Source organism: Ischnura elegans, chromosome 5, assembly GCF_921293095.1.
Source record: "Ischnura elegans chromosome 5, ioIscEleg1.1, whole genome shotgun sequence".
NCBI classification, from domain to species: Eukaryota; Metazoa; Arthropoda; class Insecta; order Odonata; family Coenagrionidae; genus Ischnura; species Ischnura elegans.
Window position 1 is genome coordinate 76,233,571 of NC_060250.1, and position 19,241 is coordinate 76,252,811.

Genomic DNA, 19,241 nt, shown 5'->3' on the forward strand with positions numbered 1-19,241 from the left:
GGTTTTGTTCCTCGGAACAAGTATTTCTCAACGGTTATGGATTTCATCCGAGCCAAGGCGAAACTGTCAGCAGTCAATCCAGCGGTGACTTCGAGAATTGCATTTGTTTTAAACCTCTTTTATTGTGAGTCCGTCACGAGCTAAGAAGTTGAATAGGTAACTAGGTCACGTTGTCTCGGATTGAAACTTAAATTTTTTAAACCTTATTCAGATCGTTAGCGATCTTTGCGAGACGGTATTAGTAGTATCAATTAGTGAGGATTTCTGACACTGATTATGAATAAAGACCTGTTTAAACCAGTGGCGGATACATATGGGGAGCGCTGAGCAGTGGCAAAGCGAGGGGGGGGGGGGAGTTTGGGGGTTAAACCCCCCCCCCCCTAGAGCTCAGAGAAATATTTAAATTTAATCCATTTTACCTAATTGCATTGATATTACTAATAGAATAGTGTAAGGATAAATAAAATATCCCTCAGAAAGCCATAAAACTCACCATTTTGAACCTTTCATCTTAAAATTCCGCAATTTATTAATCTCGCACATACCGCTTATCCTGCTGGGTATTCTATACCTCCACACACCCCGGTATTAGTTGCTCCTAAACCCCTCCCCCCCCCCCCCCCCCACAGCCTTAATTCCTGGCTGCGCCCCTGGCCCTGAGGGCGTGCGGCAATGTTCGGCAATGTAGGCGACCCCTAATAAAATGACACATCAAACTAAATTTTGGTTGCGGGGTCGCCTGCATTGCCGAACTTTGCAGGACCACAATTGTAACTTTTTTATGTCATAAGATGGCATTGCCTTGTACATGTGTGTAATCAATTTAAATGAAACTTTCTTAAAAGTTGCATGCGACTAGATTATTTTTTTATTGCGATAATAGTAAAGGTACCTCAAGATATCCTTTGCGCCCCCCCCTTGAGTTAGTTTTTTTCTATATCCGCTACTGGTTTAAACGATACATTAACACGTACGAGTTAATCTATCGTTTAAACCAGTGAATGCATGAACGATTTTTGTCGACTGGAACGAAACTTGTCCAAATGCATTAATCAAGTTAGTACAAGTTCTATTTTCTATTCATGCGTTCGCGCAAGTTGGATGTTTACACGGTGCATTTTGGCGTTCATTCACGCATTCATACATTTTAGGTTTGTACGAGCTAATTTACCGCTTACAGGCCATAAGAATTAAGAAATAGGTTATGTAAAATATCAAATCAAACTAACTTGGGCCAGTAGCGGATACCGAAAAAACTCAAATCTAAAGATATCTTGAGTTACCTTTACTTCTATCGTAATAAAAAATAATCAAGTTTAATTGAAATCCTAATTTAAAATAATCAAAATTTTAATGAAATTCATAACACACATATACAAGGCAATGTTATGTTATGATATAAAAAAGTAACAATTGTGGTTCTGCAAAGTTCGGCAATACAAGCTGGCCCGCAAGGGGAGGGGCGTGCGCCCCCTGTGCCCCCCATCTGTATCCGACACTGATTTGGGCATATTTTCTTTTACAGTACTTTTGGCACTACGTGTTAACTTCTATTATTTCAAATTGTTCCGCGGACATTTTAAATAACGTCCAAATAAACTTCCCACACTTTTTTTACTCGTGTATTTTTCAAGTATTTTGATATTCCATCTTACATGATCTCCCTTTTCTATAAAATAAGTATGTATCAGTTGCATGAATTGATATTTTTGTTCTATTTTGATTGTTTAGGAGGGCGAGCAGCTTGCAGAAAAATATTTCACATGAGGAGATAGGTCCTATAAAATATTTAATTGAAAATCCGTTTTGCAAGAATTGCTTAGATAAAATTTGTTAAGATTTCAATATTTTCAGAAACTTTCATCGCTGTACTTAGAACTTGTTTATCTTACTTACTGAACACGGTTGGACGCGTATAAAGGTCCGTGGAGCGAATTAAAAAGTAAAATGACCCCCCTTAAATAGAGCTTAAACGTTTTACTACGAATTCAAAATGTTATCCTTCTGGTTAGGCAATTCTTCGACTCTTGGGAATTCTATCAAGTGACAGCACAACAGCACAATCTCTCCACATCTAAGAAAAATATTTGCTAAATCTATCATTTACTTGCTATATTTAATCATAAACTGGATAATTAAAGCGAACTATAAGCTAATTGAATAGTTTTTTCGGCAAATAGCTGCATATTTTTTACTTCAACTATGTAATGCCAGTCAAACAACCTTCTGCTGAATGGTTGCTGATTGTGGATGAGTTTCACGTATTTTATCTGGTGGCCTGTTTGTTTTTGCATGTGCATTCTTGATTGAACAGTTGTTGACTCCCAGGAGTTGACTCATATAGACATAGCTGAGCTAAAATTTTGAACTTAATGCTGATAACTTTTCTTGAGCTTTTTCCCAAATTGATTCTTGTGTGACGTTACGTCGTAAAATCTGGTTGATTTTTCACGTAAGTCCAGACAAGGGAAATACTCCAACCGTCGGTCACATGCTGGATCAGGGAAAGACTCCACAAACAAGAAAAACAGCTCACAAGAAAAAGGTAGCCAAAAACAATTTACGAGTTATTACCGTACGATATCTATTCAAGGTAGAGTATTCAAAAAATCAGAAGTATTACAGAAAACAATGATAGTAATTCATGATCCCAAAAGAAAACATTACCAGCTAAATACCAGCAGAAAATTGCTCAAAATATGCCATGGCTCACAAGACATGTGACTCCCAGCAGGTCACGAGCAGAAAGAGGGCTCTCCTATTCAGGAAAAGCCAGGATTTGAGGGGAGGGATTCTTCCAGGGAGTGGAGGGGTAGGCAGGCGAATTCAACTACGGCGCCACTCTGCATAGAACGGCCGCTCCACAAAATCAGCATTCCCTGGTTTTGAGACAACAGCACTTGTAAACCCAGAATTTTCCCCTCAACTTCTGGGTTGCAGACATCAGAGGAATCAGAGGGATAGTTCATTGGAACACATGGAGGGGAAGGAGATACTGGTGTGAGGTGTTGGAGGGAGAGAGAGTTGTGATAGGACAATGGTAAAACTTCTCACTCCAAGTGCAATACTAAGGCCTTAGCACCGATTTCCCCTTGCTTGCCAAGGAGTAAGTATTCCTCCGCAGTAGTCCTATATAAGTCTTGGATTGCAGGTAGGCTGGGTTCGGTGCTGGGTTCGGTGCTGGCTTCGGTGCTGGCTTCCGGTGCTGGCTTTCGGATGCTGCTTTCCGGAGGCAGCATTTTCCGGAGACAGGATTTTGCGAGACAGGGTTTTGCTACAGGCGTTTTGCACGAAAAATCCTTTGCGCGAAAAATCCTTTGCGCGAAAAAACCTTAGCGCGAAAAGTTCTTGGCGGGAGAAGTTCTGCGGATAAGTTCGGAGGAAGTTCGAAGAATTTCTGGGGGGGGAGGGGTACCAGAAATTTGGGGGGGGGGGGGGAACACTAAAAAATGCCACACTTGACTTATTAATCATCTTTCGGGTACATTTTTTCTCAAGTGCATGCACTGCTCATTTAGTGAAGTGGGACGCTAGAGATCCACACTATAGTGGAGATCAGGGCACATTTATACAGATTTAGATTTTTTAATTTTCCTGTCATGACGAGTGTTGTAAAGAAAAGTCAACCAACGCCACATATACTCAGAAGATAAGAAGTAATGATACTAGACGTCGCAGAAGGGGAAATAGTGTAGTCATTGTAGGTAATTGTGTAGTCATAATGCTATAATATATAATATACTATTGTCATAATTGAACTTGGCAAATTTTAAATCTATATGCACGAAGGAAGCTCAAAATTATATTTGCTGAACAAGAGCAATGCTGTGACATCACTCTGTGTAAGCATGTGGCACAGAATTGATGTATAACTGTCCATTCAAAAAAATTAAAATTTAATTTCATGGAATAAAGTATACATTCTCCTCAAACTTAAAACTTGCATGAATAGCATTTTTAAACGTAGAAAAGACTTGATAGGAAACAGCATTAACATAATGTGACTTGTGAAGCACTCTACCATACCGATTTTGTGCAATGAATAGTGGACATACTGATTGTATAGATGTGTTATCTTTTGAATGTGTCTATTCATCTGGTATCTTCAACGAATCTCTCTCTGTTGATGGAATAGGTTTGCCGCAATGACATAATAGTAGTTGATGTGCAGAATAAGATGGCTGATCGCTCCTCCAGTATCCACTGGCATGGAGTTCTCCAAAAGGATACTCCCCACAGTGATGGAGTCGCCCAAGTAACACAGTGTGCCATCCCTCCAGGAACTACCTTCAGATATGTTTTTCAGGCAACTTTAGCAGGGACCCACTTTTGGCACTCCCATGATGGTAAGAGCTTGAAAATTCAACGCACACCTGTTTAATGGCATCAACAGATGCCTCTTTATGTGTTAGAGCCTATAAATTGAGCCAATGCTTAATATTAGCTTTCATTGACTAAAGAAACTATTGAAATAAACTTTTCATCAATATCTTTATATATATATATTTATTTTCATCTTATTTTATTTGACACTGGGCAGCTGAGACCCAAGAGGTTTTTAAAATGTGAAATTTTTATGGCTTATTGCTTAAATTATTTAATTTTTCATCTTTTAATCACATGATTTAATTTTGTTATCTTATTTATTTTTATTATTATAAAGTATTATAAAATTTATTCCTCTGTGTAAGCATGCGGCACAGGATTATAATGATTAAAAAGAGAAAAATATAATTTCCTGGTATAAAACGAAAATATTCTCCTCAAACTTAGACTTTCACAAGAATAGCATTGTTAAAGCTGGACAAGAAACATATCTGACAACTCTGACTTATTACAAATGTTATGCAGTTCATGTAAGAAGTAATAAATTTTACAAGCTTCTCCAGTTCCAATTCTGTCTGTATGAGAACTTGAATCATGTAAGAGGGAAGAATGCAGAACAGTAGGGAATGAGATTTAATGATAGAATGTATGGGAAAAGGCCTTCATTGGAATTAAAGGGGGAAATTCCATTTGGGGAGGGGGATGGTTGGGGATGATTCGCAAATTGCACCAAGTAAGCCTACCTTAACCAGTAGAGAACCAGTAGCCGATGATGACAATGATATTAGAAAACCATAAAAGATCGTAGACTTTCCTTAGGAACACTATTGATAAAATTTTCTCGGGTTTGGCAGCAGGTAAGGCTGTTTAAGGCCAACGTTTTAATGAGAAACTCTATCATTAAAACTCAGGGCTGAGACTGACTGAGGGAGTTTCTCATTTCAACGTTGTCCTTTCATAGTATCAACCCTCTTAGTGCTAACCTTCTTCCTGGTGTACTGGCGAGAAATGGGGAGGGTATTTTAATAAAATGTAGCAACTAGGAAAAAACAATACAAAGCTATTTTATTACTTATCCATGTACGGTTTTTTTTAATTGATGAGGCTAAACTGGTTAATGTTGGCAAAATACTTAACATTTGCTGAAATATAAATTTAACATAATAAGTTATAGCAAATTAAATAATGGACTACGTTAGAGCTGATACTTCAGCTCGCTGCACTTTTGCCCGAGTGGCATAAGCCAATATATCGGCCCGCCGCACAAAAAGTTGAACCCTTTAAGGTTAAAGTAATTAGGAAATCTTGTGTATTTTTTGTTGATGAGGAAAATATTTGCATGATCAATTTTGAAACAGTTGATTTCGTATCGATTTTCATCTAATTAACCACATGCTGTTACTGTGTAAGATAAGTTTTAGTAGAAGTCATTCACTAATTTATTCATTTTTCATCACTGGTCTACAATCCTAAGATTGGTTTGACATAGCTCTCCACTTATTTCTCCTATCAGCTAATCTTTTCTCACTTATGTATTTCTTCTCTTTTACATCCTACTTTACCTGTTCCACTTATGTAATTCAATTCAATAATATTTCCTCTTTTATTATTCATGAGAATGACATATATTATACCAAAATTAACCTCAAATCCCATAAACATTTTGATTAAATCACCAGGACCATAAATTGCCGATAATATAAATCTAGCATTAGAAGGATATAATTAACTTTTTCTGTTTTTTTTGCACTGGGCACTGAATGAGGAAGATTTTTGTTTGCTGTAACCTATCTTTCCCTTCCATATGCCAATATTTCTCCTAAGGGCTTCAAAAAATGGACGGCCTGGTGGGGAATATGGTGGTCAGAGCACCGTCAGAAGAGGATCCCAATGCGGGGCTTAGTGACACAGATTTCAAAGAGCATGTGATGTTGATCACGGATTGGCTTCATGACCTCACTGATGCACGATTTCCCGGAGTGAGGCGTCGCCTTCCACCTGAACAGCAGAGGCCTGATTCCCTCCTGTTCAATGGATTGGGGCGATACACTGTAAGCTTTTTATGTTCTAGATGGGGAATTTACATGGAAGTAACTCCATCCATTTTAAATTTACCGTATTTCTCCAAATATAGTCCCTGTCTGAATATAGTCGCCCCCCTAATTTTGAGGCTTCAGTTTTTGGAAAAATTTTTATAATGCATCTGAGTTCCCTTTCTACTTTTACCATTGGCATTTTTGGAAAAAAAGGGGGGACTATATTCAGACATATACGGTACTGGTATCTACTATTTAAGTTATGTTTTTACTCACACTCCAGTGATCGATCACTTAGCTCAATGAAAGGTTCTCTCTGAATGACTTCATGAGCTGAAACTCTAATGATGTCACCAACTCAGATGGTACCTAACTTTAATATTTTTTTTAATTTTATAATAGAGAGACAGTGGCTGAATGAGGAAGATTTTTGTCTGCTGTAACCTATCTTTCCCTTCCAAATTTGCCAAATTCTTTAAATGAATTGGATTTTTGTATCTAAACGGGGAAATTAAAAATTATAATTAAAAAAAGGGGAAATATATATGAAAATATGTTACATATTTTCCATGGTTTATACATTTTTTCAGGATCCTGCCTCTGGAATGTCAACAGGCACACCTCTTTGGACAGCCACAGTGTTTGTGGGAGTGAAGCATAAGTTCCGTGTTGTCAATGGTGGCTGCCTTACCTGCCCAATCAGTCTCACAATTGAGAGACATCGCTTCAGAATTGTAGCTTCTGATCTACACAACGTTGAACCAGTCACCGTAGACTCAATCGTCATTCTTGCTGGTAAATCCTACGCGACAATCATATTTTAGAAGACTTTAAATTGTGCTTCATGACACTCTCCACTTGTTTTTCATTCTAGAGTATTAAGGCTTTTAAAAGGAATAATTATTAAAGAGTGGCTTTATAGTTAAAGAGACTATTATAGGCAGGTGACTCTCTCAGTTCATTTTAAGGGTTAACAAGGGTTAAAGAAAGCAAAATGGAATGAACAAGTAAGACCTATATAGGTCTTTAACTATAAAGCCACCTCATTCCATTCCAAATTACTAACTCTCCAGTCTGCTTCATACAGATCTGTCTAAAGCAATGCATTATGTGATGTCATGATTATTGCCTACCAGTGAGCTATTTTTGTAAGGCTAATCCCTAAAGTCCATTAATTACACATGCAGAATTAAAATTGAACTGGTTTTTCATTTTAATTCTGCATTGCTCTATTTTATTATACAGTAGATTCCGTTTGATGGGTCCACCGGTTACTTGGGGCAGCCGCTTAATTGGGGCAGATATTGAAGAACAGAACCCAATAGAGGAATATCCCAGAGTATTCTCCACTTAATTGGGACAGCATGCCGCTTTATTGGGCCATGAGTCAGTGACATAGACTCTATACTCACGACGAAATTAAAATTTTTTGTTTTCAGATTACTATTTTTTTATATTTTCCTCCTTTGATTTACTCTAATTTTTCACAAATGCTCCTATTCTTGCCCTATTTTGAAAGCTCTTGTTGGAATAGTATCTGCTAATCTAATCTAATCTGCTAATAGGACTTTTTTTAATAGGTCTTAGTAAAAGACATTCATTCAGCATCGCCTGTGGCTGTGAAAAATATTTTTAACAAAAATGTTATAATTCTTAAAAATGATAATAAATTAACTAAACTCGCTGATTTATTAATTAAATTAATATTTTAATGAACTTATGTTGCATTATAAACATTCTTCAGTCTTCTTTCTACCATTTCAAAGTTTTTATGCCCATATACAAGAGAGTTCGCCTAATTGGGGCAGCTGCTTAATTGGGGCAAAGTGCACAAGTCCCGATATGTCCCAATTAACCGGAATCTACTGTAACTTCATTGAATAACATCTATTTTTATATTCATTGGTTGTAATGTTTAGCTATTTTTTTTCAGGAGAAAGATATGACTTTGTCCCCATACCTCCCGATAATGTTTCTGATGGTGACTCATTCTGGATCCATGCGGTTGTCACACAACAATGTGCAACTACGAACAACCCTCCATCACAAGTGGCAGTTCTCCACTATGTGACGGTGGATTCCTTTTCATCTCTGACAGAGGAAAAAGAACCCATCACAGCTGTGCCACCTATGGGGTTCATGCCAGCAAATGGAGTGGTAGGTTTTATAGGAATACTTATGCGATGTACACCAGAGCAGAGGTAAATCGAGATGTAAATTTTGGAGGATGGAAACTTCTCACCCAAACCCCAACATTGCAATAGCCTCAGAAAATACAGGCAAGATACAGATACAGAGATTGTTTGGCTTGAAATCACAAATTATGAGAGCAAAAAATCCACTGAGGAAAAATCATATCCGTTGAGTGGAATTCGAATCCAGTTCCTGCAAGCCCAGTTTTTTTCATTTTTGTAATATAATTAGTTCCCAAGCATGATATGTAATGAATATGCATACTATTCTATTCCCTTCCACAAAAAAAACTATACTATGGATTAAATGGGCACAAAGGCAAATCAAACTTAAATCAATTAATTTGTTTTGTAAAATTTGTTAATCAAATGATTAATAATGGCTACTATGTCTCTTTTGAAAGCCTCTTTCATCTATTATCTTCATTGGCATAAATATTAATCAAAATTTTATGGTAAAACTACAATTTACCCTGCTGATTAACCCATCCCAGGAAACACAATATGTTGCGGAAACGTTGCGAAAGGGTTCCGTGAGGTTGCCGGAGTTACAGGATACAGCTAGGTGTTTGACAACATTTCTGCAATGTCCTAATTGTGTCGCTCATACACTCGTTTGGTCTGAAAAATTTTATAACGTTATATTTTAGCCAGAAGATATATACATATTTAAATCCGATTCATACTACTCATTAGACACTGATTGTATGTGAGAGTGGGATATTCACTGGGGTGCAGAAAGGTTGCCACATGTTGCCGGTTGCGGATTGTTATTTGGACATAGTTTTCCCCAAACATATATTCAAATATGGCATTTTTAAACCGTATATTAATCTTCTGTAGCAAATTGGCTCTTACAAGAAAATTTTGTTTTTCGCCCTTAAAACAGAGTTAGTAAGAAGAGGAGGAAATAACCTCATCAATGGAGTGTTTAGCATTATGTCCTACATCTTTATGGATGATATCGGAGGGCTTTTCTTATATGTACTAACGGAATTCAAAGAGTGGCATGAAAAAAAGGTAGTTTAGCACCTTGCTAACCTGTGCCTGCATTTTTGGTGTGTTAATTGTCATTGAATGGATACTTATTTGGGGAATAATAATTATCACCATACTGTAACTGAAATCGAAATCCTTCATTTAAGATGCTTTTCATTAAAAACCAATGCTGGCATCTTACAGCCACAATGATGTTAAGGAGAAGGTAGGTATTGGCTGAGGCATGCCAATTCAAGGCACCAAAGAAATAAGATGAAGGGTGAAAAATCTATTTTGTCATACATAAATATTTTTTTTCCTTTAAAGGCATATTCTGAGTATTATTTTAAAGGGTTGCATAAATGTTGCAAGTATGTTGCAGGAGTTGCATAAGTGTTGCAAATACGTTTCACCAGGGGTTGCAGTTACGTTGCAAAAATGTGGTCGAGAGGACTTTTGACTGGTTTTGCAAGGTTGCCATTACGTTCCAGCAACTCCATGTTGGTTGCAGCACAATGTTTCTGCAATGTTGTCACAATGCTTTTGGTTTACAGGGATACTAATTCATAATTTACTGATAACATAGGAAGAAAATTTATTACTTCAAAGCCCTCAATGCAAATATTGCTACTGAATGGTACTCTGTCTATCTATTATATCTTATCTAGTACTCTGTAGATATGTAGTAATCTCTTGAACTTTCATTACAGTCTTTGAATTCATTGGGTGGCGTATGCAGGCCCAACCGCACCGAAATATGTAGCAGCTCCTTACGATTTAAGCCATCTGCAGTTGGTCCAAAACTCCCAAACTATACCTTACCTCCCAGACAAAAACCATTTCGATTTGTTGTCCCATTTGGATTTCATGTATTCACAAATGATGAGCTGTTCAGATCTGGAAAGCACTACAGATATTTTCGTGAGTATTAATCTCATTTGAGTATTAATTTACCCATCTTGGATGTAGAAGTTCTTTAACCAACTACGTAAAGGCTATTCTATAGATCTCAACCTGATTTTTTATTCATTCAAGGTTGACTTTTTTTAATCGATCAAAATTGATTTATTTCCAAGTTTTCCCTTGCCTTTAGAATTTTGCCACCTCCCTTTGCTGGACACTTGATATGCTATATTTATATGTCAGATAGTCTGAATTTATATATAGCATATAGGTATATTGCATATTTATAGCATATTGTTTGTAGGTCATCTTGTAAAAGCTTCAAGATACACTGATAAACAAAATGATGGCCCTTATGGAAGTGATTAATAGGTAGACTGATAATACTGATTAAAGACATGTATTTACAAAATTTTTGAAAAATGCTGCTCCTGATCACTGGTTCATGTTGTAGGTATCTGTTAGCTAGTCAGCTTGTGAGAAAAATTGTTTTAAGGAACTATAGAAAATGGATACAATAAGTAAAAATAAGGGTAAGATAACACCTATGTTAGTTAAATGCTAAGATAAAAGATAGAGATTAAGGAGATGATATCATTTGTTTTTAAAAAAGATGTTGCATTGATGTCATACTAATCACAAGGTTATGAAATAATCTTACCTTTATCAGCCATTAATTGAGGTTATACTTAGTTCTGATCCTTATTTACAAAAGGAATTGTTATGTTATATGACTGCACGAAAGAGTTTACATTTTTCAAAACAATTTTAGAGTCTGCATACAGGTAAAACTTGGAATGAATGGATTTTTAAAATCAAAGGAAAATTTTCATTGCATGAATATATGTATATGGTTTTTATCATAACCCTCCGGCCAGTGGAGTCTTTTAGAACTTAAGTTCTCACGATTGCTTTCCTTTAATTGCAAGGTCCTGGCATTCCATTAAGTTCTACAATAAACAACATGTCCATGATGCTACCGTCATCCCCTCCACTTTCTCAGCTGGATGATATTCCAGACGATGAATTCTGCTACCCAAGGCACGGCAGACCCCATCCCCTGTCACGAGGTGGTGGCGGTATGACTTTCAAAGAATGCTTCCATGTGGTTAACGTGCCCCTCAATGCTGTGGCAGAGGCGCTCATTATTACCGATGGTAAGTGTTTTACTTCAAAAGTGTTTTCAGCTACAGTTCAACTCCTTCTTTTTCAAAAACCAGTTCATGTTCCTGTAATGAATCCTGCAAAATTTTCAAACCTTAAAATATCCATCGTATCATCTTACCATCAATGCTTCTTCAACCTAGTTTTTCACAGATCAGAGCTAGAGGTTGCATGTTGCAGTTGCACAGTAGGTTGAGTGGCAATGGCAAAGTGTGATGTTCACGCAAAGTTAGTCATCATGTGCATGGCGGGTGACATGTTTTCAGGGTACCCTTTTTTTCATGAAATTTAGCCTGTGTGCAAAGAACAACTCTTAAAAATCATGATGCCCCACACTATTTTTCCTATGTATAGCCAAATGTAGGAAAGAAAGAGAAAAGAATGCCAGGTCAAATGAGTCCAACCCATCTTGTTGCTCATTGCTCTCTTACTGTCATGAAAATTGCAAATTTGGATGGAATACTAATTTGATCATCGATTATTTTATTCTCCCTAATAATGAATATCATATGGAAGCCTATAATAGCTTTCCAAAGTAGCGAGGAACAATCACATTCATGTATATTACTCTGTGCACGGGAGGTGAAATTCTCCTTGGTCCAATACAAACATAAGCGTAGATTATCACTACCCTAGTAGAAAAAATTGTGTTCTTTTGGTGTTCTTTATATGTTCATTCAGTGTTCAAGTGTTCTTTTGATGTTCTTTTGGTGTTCTTTTATGTTCACCAATTTCTTGGTGTGTTCTTTTTATGTTCAATTTATGTTCTTTTTATGTCCATCTCAGTGAACACAAAATGAACATTTTTCTTTATGTTCATTTTGTGTTCACCATGGTGAACACAATATGAACATTTTTTTATGCGTTCATTTTATGTTCACTTTGTGTTCATTTTATGTTCACCATGGTGAACACAAATTGAACATTTTTTTATATGTTCATTTTATGTTCACTATGTTGAACACAAAATGAACATTTTTCTTTATGTTCATTTTGTGTTCCCTTTGAGTTCATTTTATGTTCACCATGGTGAACACAATATGAACATTTTTTTATGTGTTCATTTTATGTTCACTTTGTGTTCATTTTATGTTCACCATGGTGAACACAAATTGAACATTTTTTTATATGTTCATTTTATGTTCACTATGCTGAACACAAAATGAACATTTTTCTTTGTTGTTCTTTAAAATAAACCAGTATAAAAATTCTCATTCCTTGGAGGTGATTGTGGATAACTGCAGTTCATGTGTCATGACAAGTAGCTTTACATAAAACAAGTAATACAGATGATTTTGGAGACTTTGTCTACCAAAAATGAGTTTGAATTTCGCCATCTTGAAATCCACAAAACTGTATTTTTTAGCAGTTTTCCATAATATTTCTAGAAATTTAAAATAATGAATTTCCGGGAAAATTATCCCAAAATGAAGGCATATCATCAAAAAATGGACATTGAACGATCCGAGAATGCAATCAAGGAACACCTGAAAACACTCTCAATATGTACTTTATTGCATACTAAACAGGGATAAGGCCTGAGCATTTGGCTTCTACTATTAAGTTCGTTTCTAATAAAAAAAGCTGGAAATAAAATGATTTGAAACTTATCCAAACACTGACATCTGATTCGCAAAGATGTGAAAGTGTTCATGGTAATGATGGGACTTCCGTGAAAGCTTTTTCTTTGTTGTTCAACAAAATGTTCTTTTTATGTTCATTTTGTGTTCTTTTGATGTTCAAAAAAGTGTTCATTTTGTGTTCAAATTATGTTCTTTTTATGTTCACAGACGAGTGTTCATTTTGTGTTCTTTTTATGTTCTTTCTGTCACAAAACACATAAAAAGAACATAAAGTGAACATTCGGTGAACATAGAAGGAACACAATTTGAACATTAAATGAACATAAAAAGAACACTGAATGAACACACTTTTTTCTACTAGGGTAACCATTTAGACAACGCATGCTTCGCATCCACAAGAGATATGGTCACGTATCCTAGTTTTGCCTAATTGTCATCACTGAATGAACTTGAGAGGCAGATGGGAACTAACAATATAATACTATCTAAATAATTTGATCTATACTTTGCAGAAAATTATTTAAATTTATTTCATAATCTACCCATCAATTTTGTACCACCTAATGCTACATAAAATTTGTGGGTTTGGAAATAGATAGGTATAAAAGTGGCTCTCATATTGAAAGAAATGGTGAACCCACATAAAATATGAAGTACATAATTCACTTTTTGTTTCACTTTCACTAGGTTAGACCACCCAGAGCAATCAGATATCCCTGCCGGGGATGACTGGATGACTGATGTAATGGGCAGGGTAGAAATCATTGGTGTATTGGTACTTGAGTTCACGTCTATATTTATGCAGATTTTTTATAAATGTTGTTTTATTCTTCAATGAGTCTGTTAGCAATGGTGATTTTATTCTCCCTAATAACAAATATCATATGGAAGTCTAAAATAATGATAAACTGACTTATAAATTTCAGTATCGTACAATATTGTATTCTCTTCAAATCAAAATGTAAGTATGTGTTACTGTCGTCCTCCAGTAATTACAGTACTCGATTTCCACACCAGTTCTGGGATCAATTCCCGTCAATGGTACATTTTTTCATAATATCCTTCTACTTTGTTGGACTCTTGCTATTCGCAATTATTTTCATGATTTTCACTAAAAATTTTATTTATGTGTGAGAAAATATTTTTTGATGTATCTAATTTTTTCCTATTTTTTTCACACAGAGGCTTCCCTTGAGTTATTTTATTTCCATTACGCAACACAATGCATTTTTAAGATACACATGTAATTCATTTTATTTTACGTTTCAATATGATATTGTAGACTAATTCTTAGAATTCAAGCCTAGTGTTCTTAGTTGAAATTTCAACACAACGGAGTAGGAAAAAAACATAACCGGAAAGCAATATGCTGGGTTGATAATTCTCTTGCTAGAAGAAGTAAAAGCAAAATTTACCTGGACAACATAATCTTGGGAGCCTCTTGTTACAGATGACTCGTATTCAGATGAGTGACCGCTTGTCAAAAAGATGGTTGACCATCTGAACCAACTCAAAGGAAGTGATCATTCTCTCCCAGGCTCACCCTCTCTGGATTTCAACTGTTCTTTTCCAATGATTCAAAAATTAGACTAGAATTGTAAGAAAGAGTCCAAAATACTAAATTCAAAAAATGAAAGGAAACCAAGTACAGGGGTATCTTAAAAATGTGTTGTGTTGCGACACGGAAATAAAATAATTCAAAGAACCTGCTGAGTGAAAAAATCAGATGCCGCATGTACACACAAAGAATTTCCTCACACAGAAAAAAAATTACTGAAATTCATGAAAATAAATTTGAATAGCAGACTTCTGTAAAAGGAAAAGCAGAAAGATATTATGAAAATTAAAGTACTACAAGGCTCGATCATGGAATGTTCACATGGGAGTAAAATGTCATTAAGGTCCATTAATGTAACATAGGGTCCATTGAATTTCTGAAGGAAATTTAAACTAGTACCTATACATTGACACCTACCGATCCTTGTGCCCCTGGTGACAAAAGTTGGAGTGTGACCCACATTTATGATAGGACTGCTACTACTGCCTATAATAATATAAACTCTTTGGCAGAGAGAAAAAGTTATAGATACTTAGTTGCAATAGGGTAGTTTCCTTCATCAAAGAAAACGAAAGGCATTGATTGCGATTTGTTACCCGGCATTAGTGTATTCAAAGTATACAAATTATTTGGTTTTAGAAATCCCAGTTTAGACGAATGGCAATGGTCAATTTTAACTGCATTTGAAAAAGTCCACATTGGCGACCATGCAATGCCACTCCACGTGACGTCACAGGGACCTAGTTTCTATAAGAGTAGATAGGAGTTTTACATCGTCTGAGATTACCAATGCATGCATGAGGCACAGAGCTCAGCGAAACATGTCTTAATAATCACCTATTAAAACTGGCTAAGGTCGGAAAGTTTTCTTCGTTTGATAAGGTATTAATAATCCTTATTTAAGTCAAGTGCTACCAGCTAGCAGGGTATTCGTCTACCTGCTAGCATCCTGCATTGTATCAGCGCTCAAAGCCTTGCCCCAAGGTCACCTCACTTGGCGGCAGCGGGAACCAGAACGACGTCACACGGAGATTTCCCGGCATTCATACTTAGCCGTCGCATTTTCGCGTGCTTGAAAATTTTCACTTTTCATTTAATCACGAAAAATAGATATCATCATCTAAAAGTCTAAAAGCATGAAATACTCCAGGAGTAATAATCTTTCGATTTAGGCAATAAAAAAATAATAGGAAACCACCCTTTAGTTCCACCTACTCTTTTCCAGAGCCTCCATTGCCTATTGGACATCCATTCCACCTCCACGGATATGACTTTCAAGTGCTCCTCCAAGGACTCTTGGGAAACAATTCTGCTGCGGATATTAAAAAGTCATTCTTCGAAGGAACATTACAAAAGAGACCAGACTCTCCCTTCCCACCTCTCAGAGATACTGTGGTCCTCCCTCCAGCTGGATATGCAGTTATCAGATTCAGAGCCGATAATCCAGGTAAGTGTGAAAAGAAAATATGGGATAGAAATTTTCAATTATCAGGAAATTTCTTCGATCCTGAAGGAGAACATGCGTGCCCTAGATACCTTACTGTTGTGGCATATGGTCCCAAAATAAGGTCAAGGACCATAATCATTACATGGTTTCTGTTCATGCACACAGTAGATTAGATCAAACTAACTCCCTCCAAGGGGGAAAATGGACCTTGTCTCCTGGCAATAAGATTTCATAGCTTGAGAAATCATCTATGTGAATGAATATGTAGTGTGCACATACCCTCAAAAATGCGTAGTGTAACCTCAGAACTTTCAATAATTCAAACTTGATTTTAGATTGTGAGAAAAAAGGTCTGGAAAGTCTGAATAAAATAGTAAATGAATCCAAATGCTAATAAAAGTTAGAAGGAAATATGTATTCCCTTTCATCAGCAGTTGCAAAAGCAACGAGGGCTAGCCGAAGAGCTAACAATTATTGGGATTTGGATTTCCAGTCTTCAGACATGTTCACATTAGCCAATTTATTTATTAGCTCAACTTATTTATCCCAAAAAAGGCCTTATAGAAGGGCATAATACATATTATGTATGTAGTTTTATGATGCACATTGTAGGCCATTGAAAAACTACATATGTATGCAGTTCTTTGCAGGAAAGGGTGGACTGACTACTCTTTGCAGCTGTCAAATGATGTGTAACTGTGTAGATTGTAAATAAAATAAAGAATTCCATCCTTAAGGGGGAACATACCCCATAAAAAAGGGGGCGTAAAAATCATCAACTTTAAGGAAGGCATCCCCTTTTTTTAATGTGAATTATTTTTTAAATTCCCTTTAATTTAATTGTTTATTCAATAGCCTTTAAAACACTTATTTCAAGAGAAAACGGTTTAGTTTAACTCTGAGCAATGAGAAAATCAGTGAAGCCAAATTCTACTCTACACATACTAATAAATACTACAGATTTCTCATCCTCATCCAGGTTTCAGATCAAGAACATAAGTTAGGACATAACTTAAAGAACTGTTCCCGATCTAGAACCTCAGCTCCACATCTGTTCAAGGTCTTACTAGACCAATTTCTTAAATATGATTTCAATTAGAAATAATTTTTGCCAATGAAGTTATTGTAATGGATTAGTATTTGAAATTGGTGGTCTTTTCAGCTACAGAGATGAAATTCCTTCAGAACTCTAGGATTTTTTTCAATTTCCTTTATGTTTTTTATTCCAGGCTTCTGGCTCCTACACTGTCATTTCGCATTCCATTTGGCAAGTGGAATGGCTCTTGTGATTCAGGTTGGAGAAAAAAGAGATTTTGTTCCTCCTCCACCTGGCTTTCCACCTTGTGGTAATTATATTCCAATGCTTGTGTGAATTTGAACGATCACTTACATCTCCTCAAAAATATCCATTTTTGAATGATTTATACCTTGCTAAGTGGTGCTAAATTGCAAGTTCTCTCTTTGACTTGATATTTGAAAGTTGTATTTAGCAGTAAAGATCTAGTTTAGCAATGATGAAAACCAAGCAACTCAAAAACGTCTAAAAGTGAATTAGATATGTACATAGATGTTTAACATCAAGTTTTGCAATCCTTATATGATGATAAAGTAAGTGTTGGATTCTAATTCTTAAGATTAATTTTGGTCTACAGCACTTTCCAAAACTATATGGAATACATATACATATCTAATAAACTCCAATTATAGAAATTCACTGCTACAAAATGGTAAAATGATTGATCAGTGCCTAATTCTCACAATTTGTATTTGTGTTATAGTTAATCATTACATATTATTATTATCCATTCACAAACATTTTATGCCAATGCTGAACTCTGTTTGAATGATTTGAACCCAAAAATGGGAGAAAATGAGGTATAATTCCAATGCTTCAAATCTATTTTTCTAAGAAGAAGCTGATGATACCTACTGAACTGTGTCAAATTCTTGAATTTTTATTAGTGTAACAAATAATTGATTATACAAATATTATTTCAAGACAATGCCTTGAAGATTATTTGAATTCTGTATCATGATCTGCATATTAACTGATAGTGAAAACTCATATTTTGTTTGTATGGATTATTCATTTGAAATGTTTTTCTCAGATCTTCTTGGAAATTTTCGTATTGTGAATATCCACCTCTAACCAAGAGTAGATTGCAAGTAAAAAAATGCATTACATAATAGCATTGTGAATAGTGTATGTTAATGGTTTAACAAGGACTCTTGACTTGTTTTGTTGTGTAATGGAGCTCATTTTAAATATGAACAAACATCTTTGTTCAGTGGAATATTGTTTATCAATACAATACATATCCATTATTGTACATTGGACAATGTTAATTAGTGTGGTATATTTATTCTATTGATGTAAGATATCAATACTTATTAAGTTAAACATATTTCCATAGTGTGCTGGGATCCCATCACCTGGCTGCATTGTCCAGTATTCATTCCATACTTAAATGCCACTATTAACGCTTACGCTTAAATCACTTCAATGGTAATTAACATCTCTGTAAGGGAGTTCCAAGTTTTACAATAATAACCACATGGCTTCAAAGCCCATGGCTGTCTGGACGTTTCATTCTAATATCAAAAGAATAAATACACCACATCCCTATGAAAAATTAATTTCAGATTTGAAATTGGATGGTATGGAACACCGTTTCTACAGAAAAAACAAAGAACTAGTGTGGAGCACAAAACCAGTTTATTCTTGAACCCAATCATTAGGCCATATTTTGAAAACATTCAGTAGTTACTAAGGTTTCAGATCAGGAACATAAGTTAGAACAGAACTTAAGAACTGTTCCAGATCTGGAACCTCAGCTCCACACTTGTTCAAGGCCTCACCTGACCAATTTCTTCAGATCTGATTTTAATTAGGAAGTGAAATGTTTTGAAATTTTTGATAGGGATTCGTATTGCGGCATGAAGACATAAAAAGAATTGACAGCAGCATTGACTTATGTTACATCAGCCCGATTATGTGAGCATATTTATTATTAATTTATTTTGTAAAAGTATCCAAATAAAATTTGAATGAAT

At 35.7% G+C, this 19,241-nt stretch overlaps 1 protein-coding gene across 8 annotated transcripts in view; it reads left to right on the forward strand.

The window, feature by feature from the left end:
• The window catches only part of LOC124159080 (laccase-1-like), a 151,839-nt gene extending 132,598 nt beyond the window's left edge, over positions 1-19,241 (forward strand). For all 8 annotated transcript variants that reach the window (XM_046534611.1, XM_046534615.1, XM_046534612.1 and 5 more), the window contains 8 exons: positions 4,136-4,346; positions 6,151-6,377; positions 6,953-7,157; positions 8,296-8,519; positions 10,243-10,453; positions 11,365-11,592; positions 15,966-16,187; positions 17,417-19,241. In XM_046534611.1, the coding sequence (XP_046390567.1) occupies positions 4,136-4,346; positions 6,151-6,377; positions 6,953-7,157; positions 8,296-8,519; positions 10,243-10,453; positions 11,365-11,592; positions 15,966-16,187; positions 17,417-17,559 (1,671 nt within the window). In that variant the 3' untranslated portion in view covers positions 17,560-19,241. The remainder of the gene's footprint in view (positions 1-4,135; positions 4,347-6,150; positions 6,378-6,952; positions 7,158-8,295; positions 8,520-10,242; positions 10,454-11,364; positions 11,593-15,965; positions 16,188-17,416) is intronic.